This window comes from Cylas formicarius, unplaced genomic scaffold, assembly GCF_029955315.1.
Source record: "Cylas formicarius isolate icCylForm1 unplaced genomic scaffold, icCylForm1.1 PGA_scaffold_1__22_contigs__length_36826433, whole genome shotgun sequence".
Classification (NCBI taxonomy): Eukaryota; Metazoa; Arthropoda; class Insecta; order Coleoptera; family Brentidae; genus Cylas; species Cylas formicarius.
In genome coordinates this window covers 6,543,696-6,563,741 of record NW_026844264.1, presented here as the reverse complement: position 1 = coordinate 6,563,741, position 20,046 = coordinate 6,543,696, and the positions used below count along the sequence as shown (strand labels likewise).

The 20,046-nt window shown below is 33.3% G+C and overlaps 1 protein-coding gene across 2 annotated transcripts in view; it reads right to left on the bottom strand.

Moving 5' to 3' along the window:
• Positions 1-3,839: 3,839 nt before the first annotated feature.
• The window catches only part of LOC132697503 (leucine-rich repeat and calponin homology domain-containing protein), a 69,474-nt gene continuing 53,267 nt past the window's right edge, over positions 3,840-20,046 (bottom strand). Inside the window, exons 8-10 of one of the 2 annotated variants that reach the window (XM_060663096.1) lie at positions 17,475-17,612; positions 17,332-17,409; positions 3,840-5,830 (exon numbers count right to left, since the gene is read on the bottom strand). In XM_060663096.1, the coding sequence (XP_060519079.1) occupies positions 5,696-5,830; positions 17,332-17,409; positions 17,475-17,612 (351 nt within the window). In that variant the 3' untranslated portion in view covers positions 3,840-5,695. The other variant, XM_060663095.1, reaches the window with a different exon arrangement.

Here is a 20,046-nt window from a genome sequence, read left to right as displayed (position 1 = left end):
CACAAGCTGGGTGGGGGGCGGAGCGCACTCTGGTAGACAGGGGGGACACTAGGACGCCACGCGCGGGGGGCCCCCGCTGCGGGGGGGTTAGGAAATTGAGGTTATGTACGGTTTCTGTTGCTTATATCGGCACTATACATCTACTTGAACCCCAGCGGCGAAATTCGTTTGACACCGAACCTGATTGGCAACGGTCCGATCCACCCATAAGACTCCACACTGTAGGCTCAGTGTGACTTTTATCCTAGAAAGGTATGTATGAGATTTCAGCGGTGTTTGCGAACGTAAATGTTGAAGGCAAAAGATAATTGTAAGGGTTAATAATAAAAGCGAGAGCCGAGTTTCCGATGTGAGAAAAAAAAACACGGGTGAGTGTAAAAAAATTTATTCTGAATTGACTAGAAATAATTTTCCGGTAATAAACTGCGGCATATACAAAGTTCTTTACTGCTATGGCGTTTACAGGGCAAACAGTTTTGATCCACGGTTTACGCATTTCTACGTCGTTAGAGTGATCCCTTTATCACAAATTAAAAAGAAAAACATTTTTTCGTTTTCATATCACAACACAAACACGATCGATACTAACCTTCGGCTTTCTTCCTTATTTTTTTCTAAGTACAGTCTTGCACGTTTATTACCCATTATTAACCAAGATCAATCAATGTCGAAACAAGTCTTTATAAAATGAACCCCGCATTTGCATAATTGTATTCGTCACCTGCTCATAATTTACTACCACAGAAAGACATTGAAAACAACATAAACAAATAAATGAAGTAGTCACCTAAGTTAAAGCTTATTCACAATTGTAAGATAGCCGACATGCTCGCTGTTCTAACATAATTTATATGTTATCGGCAATGCACAAAAACCGTCAATGTGCGCAATGTGTAGGTATTCTGTGAAGTAATCAAATTCACTATTCTGGGTAATATGCAAAATAACGAGACAGTGTGCGCAGTGCCTAATTCTGTCGAAGCTGTGTTGGGTTGTGTTATTCATAATGACTAACAGAAAGAAATAAATAAGCGGATAAAGTAGTGGATAAAAACAAGTGAAGACTGCAGGAGAATTTAAGTCATGCTCATCAAGTAAGTATACGTTCCAAAATAGGAATAATGTAACTCTAAGTCCACTAAAATCATCGAATAAAATATTAATACTTTGGAAAAGCGATCTAAGGGCTATCAAGTCCATATTTCATGTATGTAAACTTATCAACGCATACGCAGTGTTTATCGTTGTTGTATCATGGTGAATTCCAGTAATGAGAGTGAAGAATTGGAGTAGAAGACATTCAAAGGAGGAGGTGAGACGATTGCAAATGTCAGAGAGCATTCATTCACTTTTAAAGTAAAAATCCGAATGAGGAAGTGAAGGAATATGATGTGTGCCAAAAAGCTTTTACATCATTGCACCGAATGGACGACCAACTTTAAAGGGATATTTGAAAAAGCAGTCATTGATATGAGAGGCCACGCAAGTTAAAACTTAACGTAGTGTGCGTAATCACATAAGACTTTTCAAAGGAAGGCAGTGCCATTACAGCTAGAAGAAAAGTTTCTTCCTGAAGAGCTCAATGTCAAAAATATGCATTCCATATATGGAAAAAGGACGAGGCAAACTTTTAACTTTTAATGCCTTCTTAGATAATACCGATTAAAGAGGCAAAAAATGTGAAAAATATACACGCTCTAGATCGACTAACGCATGAGACATTTTGCAGATTGTCTAAAACTGTGTAGACAATTTGCAGTTTGCATAATACCTACACATATCGCTCATTAACACTATGTAAAAGAAGGGCTGAAAAGTGCTACTAAGTTCAAAGCGGTGTAGGGGGTTAAAATTTTACTTAGATTGTTCTTGATATAAATCCAGGACATATTTTACACGATAAGAAGCCATAACTTTTATTAAACTTAAATATCTTAACCTCGCTAATAAATTAAATTCACAAAATACCTCGGCTTCTTATATTTATGAACAGACTATACACTGCAGGTGGATTTTAACTTTGAAATGCGCGCGCATAACGTCCTGAACATTTTGATTTTCGGTTATCATATACATACAAACTCAAAAATTATCTAAACTTAAATATATGTGATGTTCATCGAAAGTTTTTCTTACATTATTAAGTATTAATCTTTGGCACCTTTATAATTAGGAGAGAAAAAAAATAACTTCGTAAATAGAGAGACAAATATACGTACGAAGGATGAGATTTAAAACGATTTGAGCTGTTCTTGCTGTGCATTTACGCCTAGTTAAAAATTATTGTCAAGTACGGAAATTAGCTATACCGCTGGACGATAGATTGAAATTTGAAATAGTTGACATAATTTAATACAGTTTGCAGAATGTTTTTGAAAATTTTCTGGCGAGGCGCACAAAGAAAAGCCTAAATTGGCCCATTAAAAACATCCTATTCGGATGATTCTTCGCATACTATTTTTGAATATATGGTTTTCATGAAAATTACCGCAATTTTATGAAAAAGGAACAGGTAAGAATTGTTTTACTTTTTGTGAAAAAAATTTATAATTTTTAGTTGTAGAAGAATTTAAGAAAATCACCTAGATCAGCACAGATATCGAATAATAAAAAATTCCGACATTTTACTGCTTTGATTAAAATTTACGTATTTTTCGTGTTATATTATTAAATAACTGAATTGTACATGAAGAACCCCAAGAAGTTGTCTAGTTTTGGCAATCTGACATGTTTTTGCCGATATTGGATTTTCAACTAAACGAACGAAGAGTAATTTCGGTAAGTTTGGTGCAGGGTGTAAGATATTGAAAAATTACCATTTTTTTGGAGAAGAGTGAAAAAAGTCTTTTTGTAAAGTTCTTGTAAACTTGTAAAACACCATTTCATTTGAAAAATATAACAGTTTTGTTAAGCATTATTTTTTAGAAGGTGTTAATAACAATAATTAGTTTATTCTCTGTAAAGTGTAAGCTTTAATTTGATATTCAATTCAATTAAAATATCTTAATTCATTAGTAAGTTTTTAAGTTTTCTAAAGGCTGAATAACTGTCCAATTCTTTAATTTTAAAATAAAAACCAATTTCAACTCATTTGTGTCCGCATCTTGATCATTTTCTGTACAAATTATTGCGTAAGTTTAGACGGTACATTTTTTTATACTTCCAGTTAAAATAACCATATTTATAGTGATTTCAAATTCGTTGCCAAAAAATGGTCAGGAGTTGAAGAAAAAAAAGTCTGACACTTCTGAAGCAATTCTAGTCAAAATTAAACTTCTTTTGTCGCTAAGTTTATTTTCGAAAAACAAAATTCTGGTTAAATGAATAACTAAATAAAAACTAAAATAAATAAATGAATGTTAAGAAATCCCAATACTTATCTGGTTCCAAAAGAAAGAGAAATTCCATCTCTCAAAAAATTAATTTATTATAATAAGAAAATTCCAAAAATATTCCACAAACAGCGCCCAAGTTTCAACCCTTTACAAAAAACATTTTTATTATCCATCTATTGTCCGGCAGTTTCGAAAAACTAAGAATTTTTTATTTATGCAAAGTATTCATGACTAAACTAACCCTTAATGAAAACTTCAGCGGATATGTCTGAAACTCTTACAAAATAAGCGATATCCGTGCGGAAAACTTGAGACAAACCACCACGTTTACAATACGAAATTTCACAGCGTCACACTTAAGTCTTCCGTTCATTTTTTTTTACGATTTTTTCTTGACCGATATATTTACAAATATAACCATCTAGATATGTACTTAATTGCAAAGCAAAAAAAGATTGAAATCATACACATATAAAAGTAGCAAAATGGGAAAGAAAATATAACTTGTACTTGCTAATAAAGCATTTTTTAAAGAAATTAATAAGTGCGAATGGGATAGGAGAAGTAAGGAGACGAAATTTAAAGCTTTGAAAATAATGCAACATGAGATTGCACTGAAAACCTGCGCTCGCTTTTAGAAAACAAATTCTCTGGGGTGCCATTCTGCGATATTGTTGGTCAAAAACCACGAGAAAGAAAATATAATGAAATTATGACGTAATCTTCGTAAATCCAATATTTTTACTCACCAAAACCATATGCCTTTGTAAGGAAATGTATCAAGTTCTAGAATTAGGGCTTGGTTGTTCTATTATCATTACAATTCTGAACTTTTAAAAGAAGTGTTTTTTTCTTGAGGAGGAATGAATAAAGCAACTTGTTATAAAAAATATTCACACAGATTCTCAAGTTTTTTTATTGTAAAAGGAAATTTAAATGCCGTGTTAAATATTTTCGCACTAATAAGACTGATGCCAATATTCAAGCCAGCTTCTGTCGTGTTGTATAAAAAATTTATATGATATGAATTTGGGATGGAAAAAAGGTTGACTTTATCCCTGCACTTCCAGCAAAGTACACTGCACTTTAGATGCATGTCGTATCTTGTTATAAGCTTGGGCGAAATTCATTTGCAGAGAAAACCGCGCAAGTTCACTGTTAGGAGCTATTAAATGGAAATACATACAAATATACTAAATGAACTTCAAGAAAAAGAAGAATTCACATTTTGTAATCGCCTGACGTCCCGCCATATTTTATATACGAGTAAACATTTGCTTTGGGCTTTATAATGAGTATTAGATTACCTTCCAACATACAAGTGCTCCCAAGATCATCTCGTGCAAGAGTGAGAGGAGTTTGTTATAACAATACAAATGCCACTGTACATGGAACTGTATACACTACTTGACAGTGATCAAATTACATTTTATTATAGTTTATACAGTGTAGAAAGTTATAACAGATCATAAAGAGAATATTTTATTATTTAAGGAAAATTATGATCATCATTATGGTAGCGCTAATGGCAAAAAACATTTGTAAATGTTATAAATAGAGAAGATTACTTTGTTCTTTTTTATACTGAAAAACAATGACAATCCACAAAAAAAAAAAACAAAAAGAATTTTGTTAAACATTTTTCTGGACAGTTACATTATTTTTTACCACATTATCCAACAATCGAGAATTTAGATTTTGGAGATATTTATGAAATTCAGTTAATTAAACAAATTGCTAATTATTCAACAAACTTCTAACTATTTCATTCATGTTAAAAACCTTTTCGGATTTGAATAAATAAACACAGACAAAGGCACAGAAGGCACTGCAAATTTGTTTTTTTTTTAACTCTGCCTTACTTGGAAATAAAATACGATTTTACCTCTTTTTGCAATTGAAAACTAAAGGCTAATATATAAGTTAACATTTACAAGGATTTGCATCAATATGTTTTTAATTTTTTTCAATAAGAAAGCAATTCATTAACATAACCCAAATAATTAATGCGAATAGCGTGTGTCAGACAAGGATGGGTATACCTCTGTTTTACGAGTTGCCTAAAACTATCAAGTTTACGTGTTTTATTGAATCGTTGCCATTCCCGTTCACATGAAACGACTTCAGAATTTAAAAAATAACTAAAAATCTAAAAGAACTATTTTGAAAACGATTTGAGTCACATGTATCCGTGGTAAATGACAAACGATATTGCAACTTAAAGGCAAATAGGGGCGCCGGCTACAGGGTCCCCGAGGTGCAATATATATATATATTTGCGAAAAATAAATAAATAGGTGAATCGTGAGTCAGTCGTCGTCTCAACTGAAACAACAGAAGAAGTTATACCTCCTTTAAAATTAAACGACGGTAGACACGCTGGTAGCATGAAGCGGAGATCTGGGCGAGTGAAACCGGATCAACTCCATCACCGTCACCGCCACTTGGACCAATCCCTTCCCTTCGAGGACGTCAGCGGCGCAACATATGAGATTCTGAAATACCAAACGATCTGCTTTGGTCACGCATTAAATAAAATCAAACGCAATCCTTTCGGGTTTTATTAAAAAGCATACAAGAATAATACACATTCTAGGGGAAAAAATGTTAGGTGAAAATGGGGAAAAAATGGTAGCAGGAAGAGGTTCCCCGCCAGATGTCGCGCAACGACTCGTTCGTTTTAACGGCTATTGTTTTGGTCTTTCATTCTACCTTTTTGGTTAAAATAGGGTGATGAAAATTACAGTACAATTCATCGGAACACCCAAATTGCGATATCATATCGGTACGCTCCGTTTGTGGAGTAGGTGTTGCTACGGCTAACTTAGTAATTATTTCTAATAAATTTAGTCACGTATGTATTAACGTATGTACATTGTAAAGTCAATGACCCTTTTTACAATTTAGTTGGTTATAAAATAAAACCTATTGGAAAATATTTTTGCAACATTTTTAAGCTTATGCAAGTTTCTCTGTGCCAAATATGTATAATAAAAATAGTCTTAAGCATTTCTAGTTTCAAAAATAGATACTTCATATACTGCATATTTTGTGCTGATAAATTTGGCGCATGACAAAACCTTTAGAAACCACTGAAATTCTCACGAGTTTTTATTTAAGGAATACAATTAAGACTACCTTTTAACGAAATTATTAGCGGGGAATTTAATAGGGATATTGATTTCAACTTAAACTTTATTTTCAATGTCAACTTTCATTTTCTTAAGAAAATCTCGTAATTTAGATGCCAGGATCTGAAAGGAAATTTATGATACGAACGTAAAATTATCAGTTCTTTGAGATTTTGGCGGCAAAAACATGTATGTATGTAATTAAAATAGTTTCACTTTTTTCGTTTAAACCCTAGAAGATTGTCAGGGGTTAAAGGTAATATTTTCTACACGCACACCAATGTCTGGATTTTATGCAAGAAACTAAAATCTTTTTATAAAACTGTGACACAGAAAGAAGATTTTCGCGCTTGACAAGGATGGCTTCAGAAGTTTAGAAGCGGTTCGGTATTCGTCAGATGACTGTGGCGAATCTCTACTGATTACGATGCCGTCCATACTTTTGTAGAATAACTTAAGGAATGAATTCAAAAGAATAACTGAACCAACCAATGATGAAATTTATAATGCGGATGGATGAAAGTGATCTCTTTTGGAGAATGCTACCAACTAAAACACTACTACTACATTCTGGAGAGACAACCGCTCCAGGAAGGAAAGTGAATAAAGAGAGAATTACGTTCATGCCGTGTTGCAACTCAGGCTTTTAGTTATCATAATTCAACATAAAGTTAGGTGACACGGGAGACTTTTAATGAGTGGTTGTAAATTGAGTTCGATCCCTCTGTAGTGACTAGTGACGATGGAAACACATCGGTATTTTTCCAATATCTTGACTGCACGCCTTTCTTGCAATCTATGAAAATATAAACCTGAAAGATGTGGTCTTGTTTTTGGACGAGACTTGGAAACAAGTTAGTGTTGTCAGGCAAATGACCAATATTCAAAAAATTGAAGCCGCAGACAATCACAAGTATTTTTATGAGTTCAATGATAACTATGCTGATGTGCTTTTTTTCTGTTTACATTAGGGTTTTTTCTTGATTTATAGGATCTTTATAAGGTATTAAGATCAAATATTTGTTTGTCGTTATTTTTTCAAAAATATACATACATACATACGCATTGTATATTAAATAAATGTTTTTTGCATTGTTGTGTATTCGATAATCAGAATGAATTGTGTTAACTAGCTGTCCCGATTAAAGATGGTATCTCGAAAAGTAATTTCTATTTTTAAGTTCAAAGTTTAAATCAGATTTTTTGGGAAAAAAACTTATATTAAAAATGGCTAAAATTGACACCGTAAAGCTGGGATAAATTCAATTCTTTTTGTTAAATAGTTATTTCCTTATCTCGTAAAATTTTTCAGACATCAGAATGACCGAACGCATTTTGGCAAACTTGGAGTTGTTAAAAATGATTCTTTAGGCTATCAACACTGATTGATTTAGGCTGCTTGGATCAGCGCCAGAGGACGCTTTACACATAAACTTTCTTATCTTAAAAAAAATAAATGCAACGATATCCCTTTTATTTTTTAACCTATAATATCAGTACCTGATATTAATAACTCCAAATTTTCGTTCTTTTAGTAAGTATAGCTAGTTGCCATATTGTATTAGTACCTGAACATCGTTCTACCGAGTTAAGTTCGTGTGTTATTTTCCACTCAAAAAGTACGCACAGTTTCTGATTTGAAATTAAATAACTTTAACACAAATATTTTCGTGATTGAGAAAAAATGTGCCTTTTATTCCGGCAGTCGTGCCCGATGATCTAGACGGAGCCCCCGTTCTCGATACCATTCATAAATACTATTCACAAATTTTCGATAAACGCGATTTTCGAGTTCTTATTTTGGGAGAAAAAAAAAAAAACATAATACAAAACACTTACAATTAAATATTAAGTAAAATTTGCAAAATATCTGCCTGACGTAGACAATACGGAATTATTTGACAGTCTTTACGATTGATAATAACGACTTATAATACTGAAAGTAGTATGACACGTGACTAGAATGATCGAAGAATATAATATGGAATAATGATAACCGAATATATATAAAAACGAATAATCTGTGGAATACGATATTCGCCGTTGGATGAATGACTGGAAATAAAAGTAGGTATAGTTACGGAGTAAATCTTTGGATTGCGCGGAATCTATCAGGAACTACAAAAGTTAAACGAAGATACGAAAGTACGCATGGAAAAAATAGTTGCCGTGGATCGTTCAGGTCGTTAATTAGTTGCCAGCAATTTCAAAAATCACTTGTGGCTCTCAAATAAAGGCTGATTCACGTCGAGGTCTAGAGAACTAGACATTTTTCTTCAAATTTGGTATATAGCTTAAGCGCGCCATCTTGAAATATTAACACGCCTGTAGCCTTTCCAAGTCAACTCGAAACACGATAACATGGGAAATTCGAATGGAACACCGCGTATATTAGTACGTTGCACTGTGCCTACCTCCCTAACTTTGAATTTTTTATTGCAGAAAACCGCAGCTTTATAGTTTAATACCTACCAAATACCAAAATTTTGTTTGAATGTAAAATCCTAAAGAAAAAGACTATCAATAAAAAACTTCTTTTAAATGCAACCCTACATAGGGGCATGCCCGTTATAGACTCCGCCAATGCCATTAGCCGTATTTTCACCGCATGGCACTGGCTGATTGTTAGGGTAATTAGAGTTCACATTTAGTTTATTTACAAGCGATCAGAGGGATCAAAGGAATACCAACTGTTTTTGTGAAAATAAAATATCAAGTTAAATCTGTTAACAAACTAGCTTAGCTTTTACCTAACAAGACAGTTCTAAGATCGATTTGGGAGGACTTAGAGTAACTTTCTCTAAAGCCACCGAAGAGGAAGCTGCAGTTCATATAACTGATATGAAAACACGGTTTTTTGGTCTAATTTCCAGTGATTTGCGGCGGATAGTATTTGATGTAGTAGAACAAAATAAAATAAAACATGTTTTCAATCGCGAAACAAAAATGGCAGGTTGGAAATGAGTAAGAAGATTCCTTAAAAAATCCCCGAAACTACATCACAGCATATGTATGATATACATAATAAATAGATAATAAACATTATCTACATTCATTTCATGAAATCTGCATTATATGAACCATTTGATTATGTGAACTGCCTTGGTTTTTTTAATTCACTACTGTATTGATGATATAAAATAATGCATGAAGAAAAATAACTTACGCTTGCGCAAGGCCAAAGTTTTGAAAATTGCTCAAACCAATGAAATACACAGGATATTCTTTTCATCGCAGTTCAGCGACATTGCTAGCTAATCGGGGTGCTGACATTATTCTATTAAAACGAAATGCTAGTTGAATCTCATCTCAAGATGCTGGGAGCTACATATCTAGAATTGATATAGCTGACAAAATTCGAACGTCAGGCAGTTCAAACATAAATATTGTATGACAAATTCATTAAGAATTTAAGCAGTTCCGCAAATCTCACATCAACAAATAATTTTGAAATACCTTGCTTAACAAATCAATAATAAATAGTTGTAAGTTTAATATTATTATTAGATAAATTATTGAACTTCTTCATAGCAATGTCAAATATATTACTAAATGTTTTTTGAGAAATGTACATTTTTGACACAGTGTATGGCTTACGGTCAAAGTTTGATAAAAATTTTAAATAGCTAGCTCATTAAAGAAAGTTTTAAGAAAACTGTATTTTTCCTGCAAAAAAAAATATTTTTACTAATATACATTTGTATCTCCAATATTCTCTCAAAAGAAAAACGATTTAGTTCCCCTAAACTCCTCAAACTCCCCAAACACTCAACATGAATCACCCTTTACATTTCAACATAAAAATCCCTTATATTATTTTAATACATACGGTTATAATACGCAAATGGCGAAAAAACGATACCAGAATTTATAAATACCCTGTTCGTATTACTTTTTTAGATAATGCGGGTTGCCCCTCATAGACATAGACACTAATACTGTTTATAGAAAGCGCTCCTTATTAGTGAGCCAAAACATGCGCAACACAAAATCATTAATGTAAAATTAAATTTGGCAACGTGGCAAAACAGGAGCAGAATTATTTTTAGCATTGGTGCGGAACTCTGCGAAAGCTTGGTCTATGCCAGAACATATCTATCCTAGTACTAAGGTAAATTTTATAAAAATTACTGGTACGAAGGTATACCACGAGATCGATCCACTTAAGAGCTACTCAAATCTGTATATATTAAGCATTAAATACTACGAAATAAAATATACGCAATCAATTATATATTAAGCACTGCTCATCTCACTAATTATAACAAGACTACCGCTACCGCTACTTTTAGAGTGATCATCACTTCTTAACATTAGTAAGGCGCCTTTCAAATCCTAGCTAAATCCGACGTGGCATCTAACTAAAAGTATTCTTACTTTTCTCACTCGCTCGTAAGGCTGGTTTATTTAACAAAAAAAACTATCCAATAAGGAATGTAAAAAAAAACGATCACTTTGTACTCTGAACATTTTTGATTTAGGTATCTTCGAAACTAAACTGGATGGGTTATACGATAAGTTTAAATATTTGGTTGTCGCAGAAACTTAAAAATATACCAGGCGCCCAAGCGTCTATTTAGGGTTCCCCAAATTCGATGGCCTATTAGAAGTATCTCGAAACTAGAAGAAGATAAGCATTGAAAAATTGAATTGCAGGCATATGAGGCTATGATCTCTATTTACAGAATGTTTGAGACACTGCAGCGTGGCTACATCTGCTGGGACCAGACGCCTCCGATTTTTAAAATGTCTATGTCCTAAGTAACATATGTTTTAACTCTATTTTGGAAATAAAATCATAAACCGTATTTTTTTTTGTTTTTAACTCCAAAATGATTCAAAATAGTTGTGGTAAAACATAATACTTGAGGTGAAAGTCGGACCTGATTAGAGAGGAAAAAGTGTATTAGCAATGACCAGCCGCAAGTCCAAAAGACTTTCATGGTTATTACCACCCACACTGAAGAAGTACTTTGCCCTCCTGGCTTCACTGTGCCGAAGAAAAAGTGGATAACGTGGATAAAAGCAGCCTATTGACACGCCATAGCCAAAATTTTAGATTTCTACCTAAATGAGTTGAAAGACAGTTAATTACTAACTGTTTTCTACAACGTAATTTTAATATTGTTGTTTTAAGGTTACACGGCAAGTTATAGAACTTTTCATAGAATCCAAAAATGTAATAATATATTCATTCGAAAAATTAAGTTAATGTATGGGTATTGCCCGAACCCAATTTTTAAAGTCGTATTTTTATTCTTGATAAGCCATCGACTCTGGGGAACAATGTATATACCACAACCCGACATTTGTTTTCAATATGGCCCCACAAAACCCCTTTGTTTCAAATAACTCCAATTTTGTCAAAAATGACTGAATAAAATTATTAATTCGTCATTTTTTGTTTCCGTAAACGGGTTATGCATCACGGAAGGAACAGGTGGGTAATTCAGTCGCCCTTTTTGACAAAATAACATTTATAATGAGAGGAATATTGGTCGCCGCTCTCTATTGCGTTTCAACTTTGTAAATAAATACGAGAATCGGTATTGCAAGGTCGACGCACAATGGAACGAGTCCATATTAAATATTGGACATGGGGCTAATGTTTTTTTTTTGAAAATGGAAAACTGAATTCGGTAGTTTCAAAAGAAAAAATATCAGACCTCACTTAAAATCTGATTGTTAGACTAAAATTAACCGTAGGTTTTATAAAAGTTATTATTGTTTTAATCTAACTGGCGTTCTTTGTCAATAAATGTTTGTCAAATTTTTGAAGATACATCTTATCGTTAATTATTATTAATTAACTACGTTTCGAATCTTTATATATAGCTCGAATCATTAAGAAAAATAAAAGTGCGAAAGAAACGAAAAACGGCATATAACAGACCATTATACTTTTGTTATATATACAGGATGTCCCAGTAAGAACGACGAGGTACGCTATTAGGAAAACGGAGAGTGCTAAAAATTTGAAAAAAAAAATGAGAGCGTAATTATTTTCTTCAATTTTAAACCTCGTTTTTTATAAAAAAATTCTAACGTTAAGCTATTAAACTAAAAGTTACATTGAGCATTATCATGCTTTTTGCTCTATCTCTGCAAGAAAACAGGTGGGGGCTATTCGCACATTTTCTTAAATAAAAAGCCGAACAGGCTTAACGCATTTTAATAAACTGGGAATCTTACTTGACCACCAGGTGCAGTTTTCTATTATAGTCGGAAAAAATAATACGACTCATGTTTTTTTTAATCATTAGATAGTCAAATAAGGGCACAACAATGCAGTGAAAACTACATCTCAATATCTTTATCCTAAACTAAAATATGAACAAAAGAATTTAACAAATTAAATTTCCCTTTACGGATTGTTATTAATGTCTTATTATCTCCGATTTACCAAACAAAACTCAAATTTATTATTATGAATGCCAAAAGATAATTAAAATCAAAATAAAATTATAAAGTTATTATTATGTTTATTACTTCTTTACAATTTAATCAATAGGCACCAAATCTCCTGGGCTTAGCTTAGCTTTTTCCAAATATTTAGTATTATCACTTATTTTTTAATGAGAAATTACGCTTAATCACTAACTAGGTCACTACTTCGGTCATTATGCTTATTTATAATCGTATATTTGTCTTTTATAGAAATTGTGTTAGTCTATGTTTGTGCCACCAATGACACAACACTTATTTTTTGTCACTATTCTGTTATTGCGTTTCACTAAATAAACGTTATTATTATTATTATTATTATTATTATCACTATTATTGTTAATTATTTGTTGGATACTAATTTTATTAACATTAATTTATTTAAGTAGTAGACTGTGGAGAACCTTTCAAAAAATGAATAAATGAACTTGTCTGACACAAGTAATTCAATTATAATGAACAAGATTGCAGGGAGGCTTGTCAAAGTCTTTTGATTGTTTACCGTTTCAATTAGTTCAAATTTTTCATACAAACTTCCACAGGCTACTGTAACGCTTTTTACAAAACTTCTGGATTCCTCCTGCGTCAGTTTTTGCTCATATTTTAGGTTAGGATAAAGACATCGAGGTGCGTGTTTCAAAGTAAGCAATCGCAATCGCGTCATTTAAAGTAAGATTTATAGTCTAGAAGCTCGTTTTAAAGACTCTAAGTTTATTAAAGTTCGTTAGAGACATAGACATTAATTTAAGAAAATATTCGAACACTCCCACCACTTTCCTTGCTGAGATACAGCATTAAACAAAAAAAGATTTAAATATTTCTCATTTTAACTATATACATTAGGAATTTTTTATAGAAACCAAGGTTTAAAATTTAAGATAACAATTACGCCACCTGGCGGCCCTTTCAGACTTCAAAACAATTTGCATCATTTTGTCTTGGCTGATTTACTTAATAATTTTTATTTTTCAAATATCGAGGACCCTCGATATTTGAAAAATGAACTGTCATTAAAAATTTTAGACTTGTTCGATAGACATTATTTATCAGTTAATGTTTTTGCTGTTTTTTTTTTAAATGTTTATATATTACGTTTTACTTGAGAATAAATAGCTTTTCAATGTTTTGTTTGAGTTTATAAAGAGCTGATAATCCTTGGTATTTCGCTTTTGCTTGCCTTTTCTGACCTTATAATACATTTTAAAAAACTTAAATAATATATCTGTAAATCGCCACAAGCCTATTTTATGTTACATTAGCTCCAGGTGCACTTTTTACCATCCCGGCCTATTCTGTGTACTCTGAAAAGATTATATAACAAATATTGCCCAATGTTGAACAAAATATCTGTTTCGTTCCACTGTGCGACGGTAATACTGCCCGGTTCCAAAAATAACCCCCGAAAAAACTCAGTTGGGTGGAGGGAACGCGATCAACAGCGCCAACGTCCCGACAAACACCGACAGCAGCAGGAGTGAGACTGTGGTATCCCGAAGGGTAGGTTTTGCTCCCCGCCCACACTCGTCGGTCGCCCGTTTCGTGTGCTCGTCAAAATGACACAAGTCCTCGACGGTCACGAGCAAACGGACCAGTCCTCTGCCGTTGAGCGCCTCGGTAATGTCCAGGGCGCTGCACAGCCGTCCCTGCAACCAATCCACAGTCTCACTCTTACTGGAGCCGCCAGTGTTTTCTGGTAATGAGGGAGGGCACGCACGTTTAACGCTAAAAATATACTCAAAAATACTTCTCGAGCGAGCGCCTACCGGTCGGTAGGCGCATGCGCGTTCAACACGTATTGGCGTTAATTGCGACGATGCAACCGTGCATATTTTGGTGGATTTTCAACGTCGCTTTTTAACTTTTGTAATTTTTAGTGTTCGGCCGTTTTAATTAAATGGATACTACTAATGCAAGAAATGTATCTACCAGATATAACACTTAATAAAGGAGTTTTACTGTTCGGAAAGTTTAATTAAATATGTAAAGATGAATTTTACAAATATTACACTTAAGTTTTCGGTGTTCGGAGGAAAAATGATGAAATTGTTTGCCGGCAAAGTACCAAAAAGAATAGAAGAAATCTTGATGAGACATAAATTAACGAAGTTATATAGTTTACATAGTGGCACGACAAAAATATAACGAGTGCTGCGAAACTTTGATGGTTGGCCTGTCAACAGGTATTAAAGTGTCTTAAGGAAAGGGGATGAGACTAACAATAGGCCATATCGAAAGCAAAGAGGGAGGTTTGCTAACCTGACGGGAGATTACCACGAGGACGTGAAAAATATCTTGGTAAAATGATAAAATATCTTCTGGCTGATTCAGTAGAAGTTATGGATACAACGCCTAGAGAACACTCAAATTTCCTCTGTCAGAAAACAAGAAATTATCGACTCAAAAAATACTGAATTTGAAATTTGATAAAGAAGAATGGAAAAATATAAAGTAACTGTGATGCCCACACCGCTATAGAATTGTGAACTAAATGGAACTGATGTGGGCGCAAGACGACGCCCAAAAACTTAAACTATTGTTTGATCAAGGCACTGAGGAAGTGACGCCAGAGAACTGGCGAAAAGCATTCCACTATTTCAATAAATATTGATTGTACCATCGACGACCTCTTAAGTATAAAATTACAGTTCGTCATATGACGAAGAATATTGTGATCTTTTGTAATTTAATTTCTGCATAATGTAATTTTTATGTATAGTTATACAAAAAAAATAATATGAATATTATAGGATGATAAATCTCAGAATCTGTCAAAAAGATGAAAAAACTAACCAAAACTAACCAAAACTAACCAAAACTATTGTTTGATCAAGGCACTGAGGAAGTGACGCCAGAGAACTGGCGAAAAGCATTCCACTATTTCAATAAATATTGATTGTACCATCGACGACCTCTTAAGTATAAAATTACAGTTCGTCATATGACGAAGAATATTGTGATCTTTTGTAATTTAATTTCTGCATAATGTAATTTTTATGTATAGTTATACAAAAAAAATAATATGAATATTATAGGATGATAAATCTCAGAATCTGTCAAAAAGATGAAAAAAAATTAAGAGACCAAATTTGTTTGGATTCATTAATATAATAATTTATATAATAATAAAATAATATAACACATATTATTATATATACAAGGGGTATGCATTTTCGTGGAAAAGCAGCATCTACCTTTTTCCTTTCCTTTTATTTTAAATAAAAATATGACGTTTTTTCATTTAAAATTGTAATATAAGTTTTTGATCGCCCTGTATTTATCTATTTTCAAAATATCAACATATACCACTTCGTATAGAAGATTTTCTTCTATAAGAAAATCAACCCCAAACATATAACAAAGTGGGAGTGTCATTTTTGACATAAAATTCAGAAACGGTAATATTTAGTTGTAAGTTCATGTATGTATGTATAATGTCTTAAAGAAAAAACACGCTCAGCATAATAATCTTTTAAAAATATAAGTGAATCCAAACATTTTTTGTCTTTAAATTTTTTGATATATTTTGCAGATTTTGAGACAAGATATAATCCCACCCCGTACATAATGAGTAATTTTCATGCTGAGAAAATAAAATTCTTTCCTTTTTACGAGTAGCCTATCGGGACGCCTTTAACAGTGTTGAATAAAAACAGGCAAAACCCATAAACTGATGCCAACCCAAACAAAAAGTGTTTAAGTATTTGATAAAAAGAAAAAAAAAAGTAACGAAATCAATGCCAAAGAATGAAAGTCACTCTGTCCTTTTGTATATCTAATGAGATATTATTAAATAGACAAAAATACTTATAAAGTATATTAGTTCCTATGATAGTACACATACGAGATGTGTTCAAAAATTAAGGTGACATTTGTAATTGGCCGGGTTACGAACATTCGATCTTTTTTTTTCTTAGGTTGGTACACACGTACTTTTGTTAAGGCCTGTTGAAATTATTGATTTTACTACCAACCCTTTGTACTTTGATTTTTGTTAGTTGAATATAATCTTAAATATTCTGTAATGACTGTTCTGGGGATGTTTTCATTAATATTGCAATCTACCTTGTCAACTAAATTTGATTATTTGATTTATTGATTTTTTACTGACAAATATGGTATTTATGTTACAACATCTAATAACAAACAAAATGAAGGTTAGATTCTTTGTTTGTACTTAAATCGGCACCATCGCATTAAAGACATGGATAAATTTACTAGTCCGACATCGAATTTCGGCATTTGGGATATGGACATATCACGATTTGTCCAATTATATTGCATTGCAACTGATTTGAAGGAAAAAGGGCAAAATCACGTGCACGTCTGACGTAAAGGCCGCTAGTAGTATCGACTCGCGCGCGTTAACCTCGGTTATTTTCTCTTCTTTCGCGCGACTACTTTAAACGCAAACTAACACTCACCTCGTCGACTCCAATCTTCCGGCACGCCTCGATGAAGTTGTCCACGTTTCGGCGGCACCTGGCCATCGTCAGTTTCGGCTGTGAACGAAAAGGAAACAAACACGTCACGATTTTGACCACGCCTCCGTTGGGCAGAAACTTACTACAGCGGGGGACGGCACGTGGATACTGGCCACGGACCGTGGCCTGATGTGGTTCGCCAGATGGCAGAGGACTACACCGTCGGTGAGGGCCGCCGCCAGGTTCTCAGGTAGCGCCATTTTCAATCTCGTTTCGATTATCTGCAAGCGAGATGGGGGCGTAAGATAAAATAAAACAAACATTTTTTGGGTCCATGCCAGTTCTGCTATGAACCTGAATAAGCCTACGAGCGAGTTTCGCCCATTTCACGAAGAAGTAATCTCCTAATTCTTCTTTTGTCTAAGTATAATATTCACTTAAAAAAAATATAGCTTACGTCCTGTTTTCAGGTAATAATATAAATTTCATGCATGTGGAAAAAGAAAATCCGTCGTTCTGTTTCCTATTTAATTGTGCCGAAACTAGAAGTAAAAGTGGTAATTTTTCCTGTAATTTGCTACAAAACTGGTAAGTACATCCATCCTTAAAAGTGTGTTTTTTTCATTTCAAATTGGGGTGATAACATTTATTTGGACATTGTTTATATTTTAATAACTGCTACATAACAAAACATTTTATGATAATATTTGTATCAAAAAATACTTCCTGGTTGACTAGATCGGTTATTTAAATATTTTTCGTCCATACCAGCCTAATTTTTTACTCCTTTTTTTCAGAAAAAAATGAATACAAGAGAAAGTAAACGACAACGAGCTAAAGTTCACAGAGAAAAGCTGAAACAAAATCCAAAAAAATACAACTTATTTAATGAAAAAAAATCAAAAAGATGGAAGCTTTATTTATTAGCAATTTTAAAAGTCAAAGGGGAACGAGAAATCAGTAGGAAAAGGGTTGGTTTATAGTCAAAAGTTGAAAGAAAAGAAAATCAATCAACAGAAAGAAGTGAAGAAGGAAACAACACCATAAGCCCTAGGGAAAAACATTGAGAAAACTGAAAAATGTCTTGCCCAAATGTCCAGAAAAACAAAAAGAAGTTATGAAAAACTAGCGTCATAAGTAGTTCCAGAATTTACAACTTCAAAATAAAAATTCTGTGGGAAATCAACTAAACTAGACCAAGATTTACTAAAGTAGATAAATAGTATATTACGTAACAAGTGCGATAAACGTCATTTGACTCACGAGTTTATTTGACAGTTGAGTTTACTGAACGTGTTGCATACCATACTTTTTCTACGACCGTTAGTTTTTGGTTACATTTTCGCAAAGCAACACGAATACATTCACGGACATGACCGTCAGAATTGACAAACGTCAAAACTTAAAGCGTGGCAAATATTTCCGAAAACATCCGATGGCTCCCAAACTCGTGCGGTAAAATCTCTGAAAAGTCCGAAGTGGCTCGGATCCGTGGGAAGCGAAACTGACGTGGTAAAGTAACGCTTCCCGCACGCTAGATCGGTGGGTAACTAGGTATTTTACAGACGGGAGTAGAAAAATAATTTTACTTCAGGGATGACATAAGTCGCCAGGTACCGTGAAAGAGGGTTTGTTATTTTAGTGAAAACTAAAGAAGACAAAACTAAGCTTCAAAAACGGAACATGTCAATGACTATACGTGAAGCTTATGTGTTTTTTGGAGGAAAATCCTAATTTGGGAATCAAGTTAACGAAATTCTATGAGGTACGACCAAAAAACATTTTACTAAGCTCCGATATGCCCAATTAACCAATTTCCAAAAAGTTCCAAAGAATTAATCTTCGTTCTGTGTTGCAGCAACTGTATGAATGAGGCCAAGCAGCAATGGCGAAAAGTATTATCGATAAGGTTTCCTGTATGTTATTTGATTTTTGTAAATCAATTCAGAAAAATAATTCGGGAAAAAAGGAAAAAAAACTGTTTTTGATTATCCCATCCATACCAACCTTTGACACCCTATAGTATGGAATGACACAGGAAATAACTATCCATTTGATAGCATTATTATTCCAAAATAGTGTTCATGCAAAATAAAAATTACATATTTATTTCAAAATGTAATAATTTTTTAATACTTAATGCTTCTGATATGTCTCCCTCTATCCCCCTGAAATGGCCATTTTCGAAGAGTACCCGAGCAGCATTTCTGTGACTTACAACCACATCTTTATCTATCCCGCTGCATTTGGTTATCATCTGGGTTATTTTTAGGAAAGTTGAGAATCAATTTATACGTTAATAATCCTTAAAATGAGAACCGTGCTTTACGTTAGCCAGACTTCATAGAGCAACCAATTTTTGACTGCAAACAAATTATCGTCGCTCAAGCTTTGGATCTAGAGGAAGAAATTGACAAAATAAAATCCTGGAAGAGAGCTTTACTTAGGACTGTTTTGAAAAGCAAAAATTTGTATCGAATTATAGATTTCTACAGCGCAAATTAGACGTTTTGCATTTAATAGAACGTCACATCACAATCTAAACAAATTTAAAAGGATTTGAACAACATTGTTTCTGTGCCATTTTCCGCAAATAACACTAATTCGGTCAAAATTATAATAAAATGTGCCGACCTGCTTCAAACCCAGTAGACAATAAACAATATCAAATATCTGCCACCTCATTCCATCTTTGAAATGAAAGCAATTTAAATG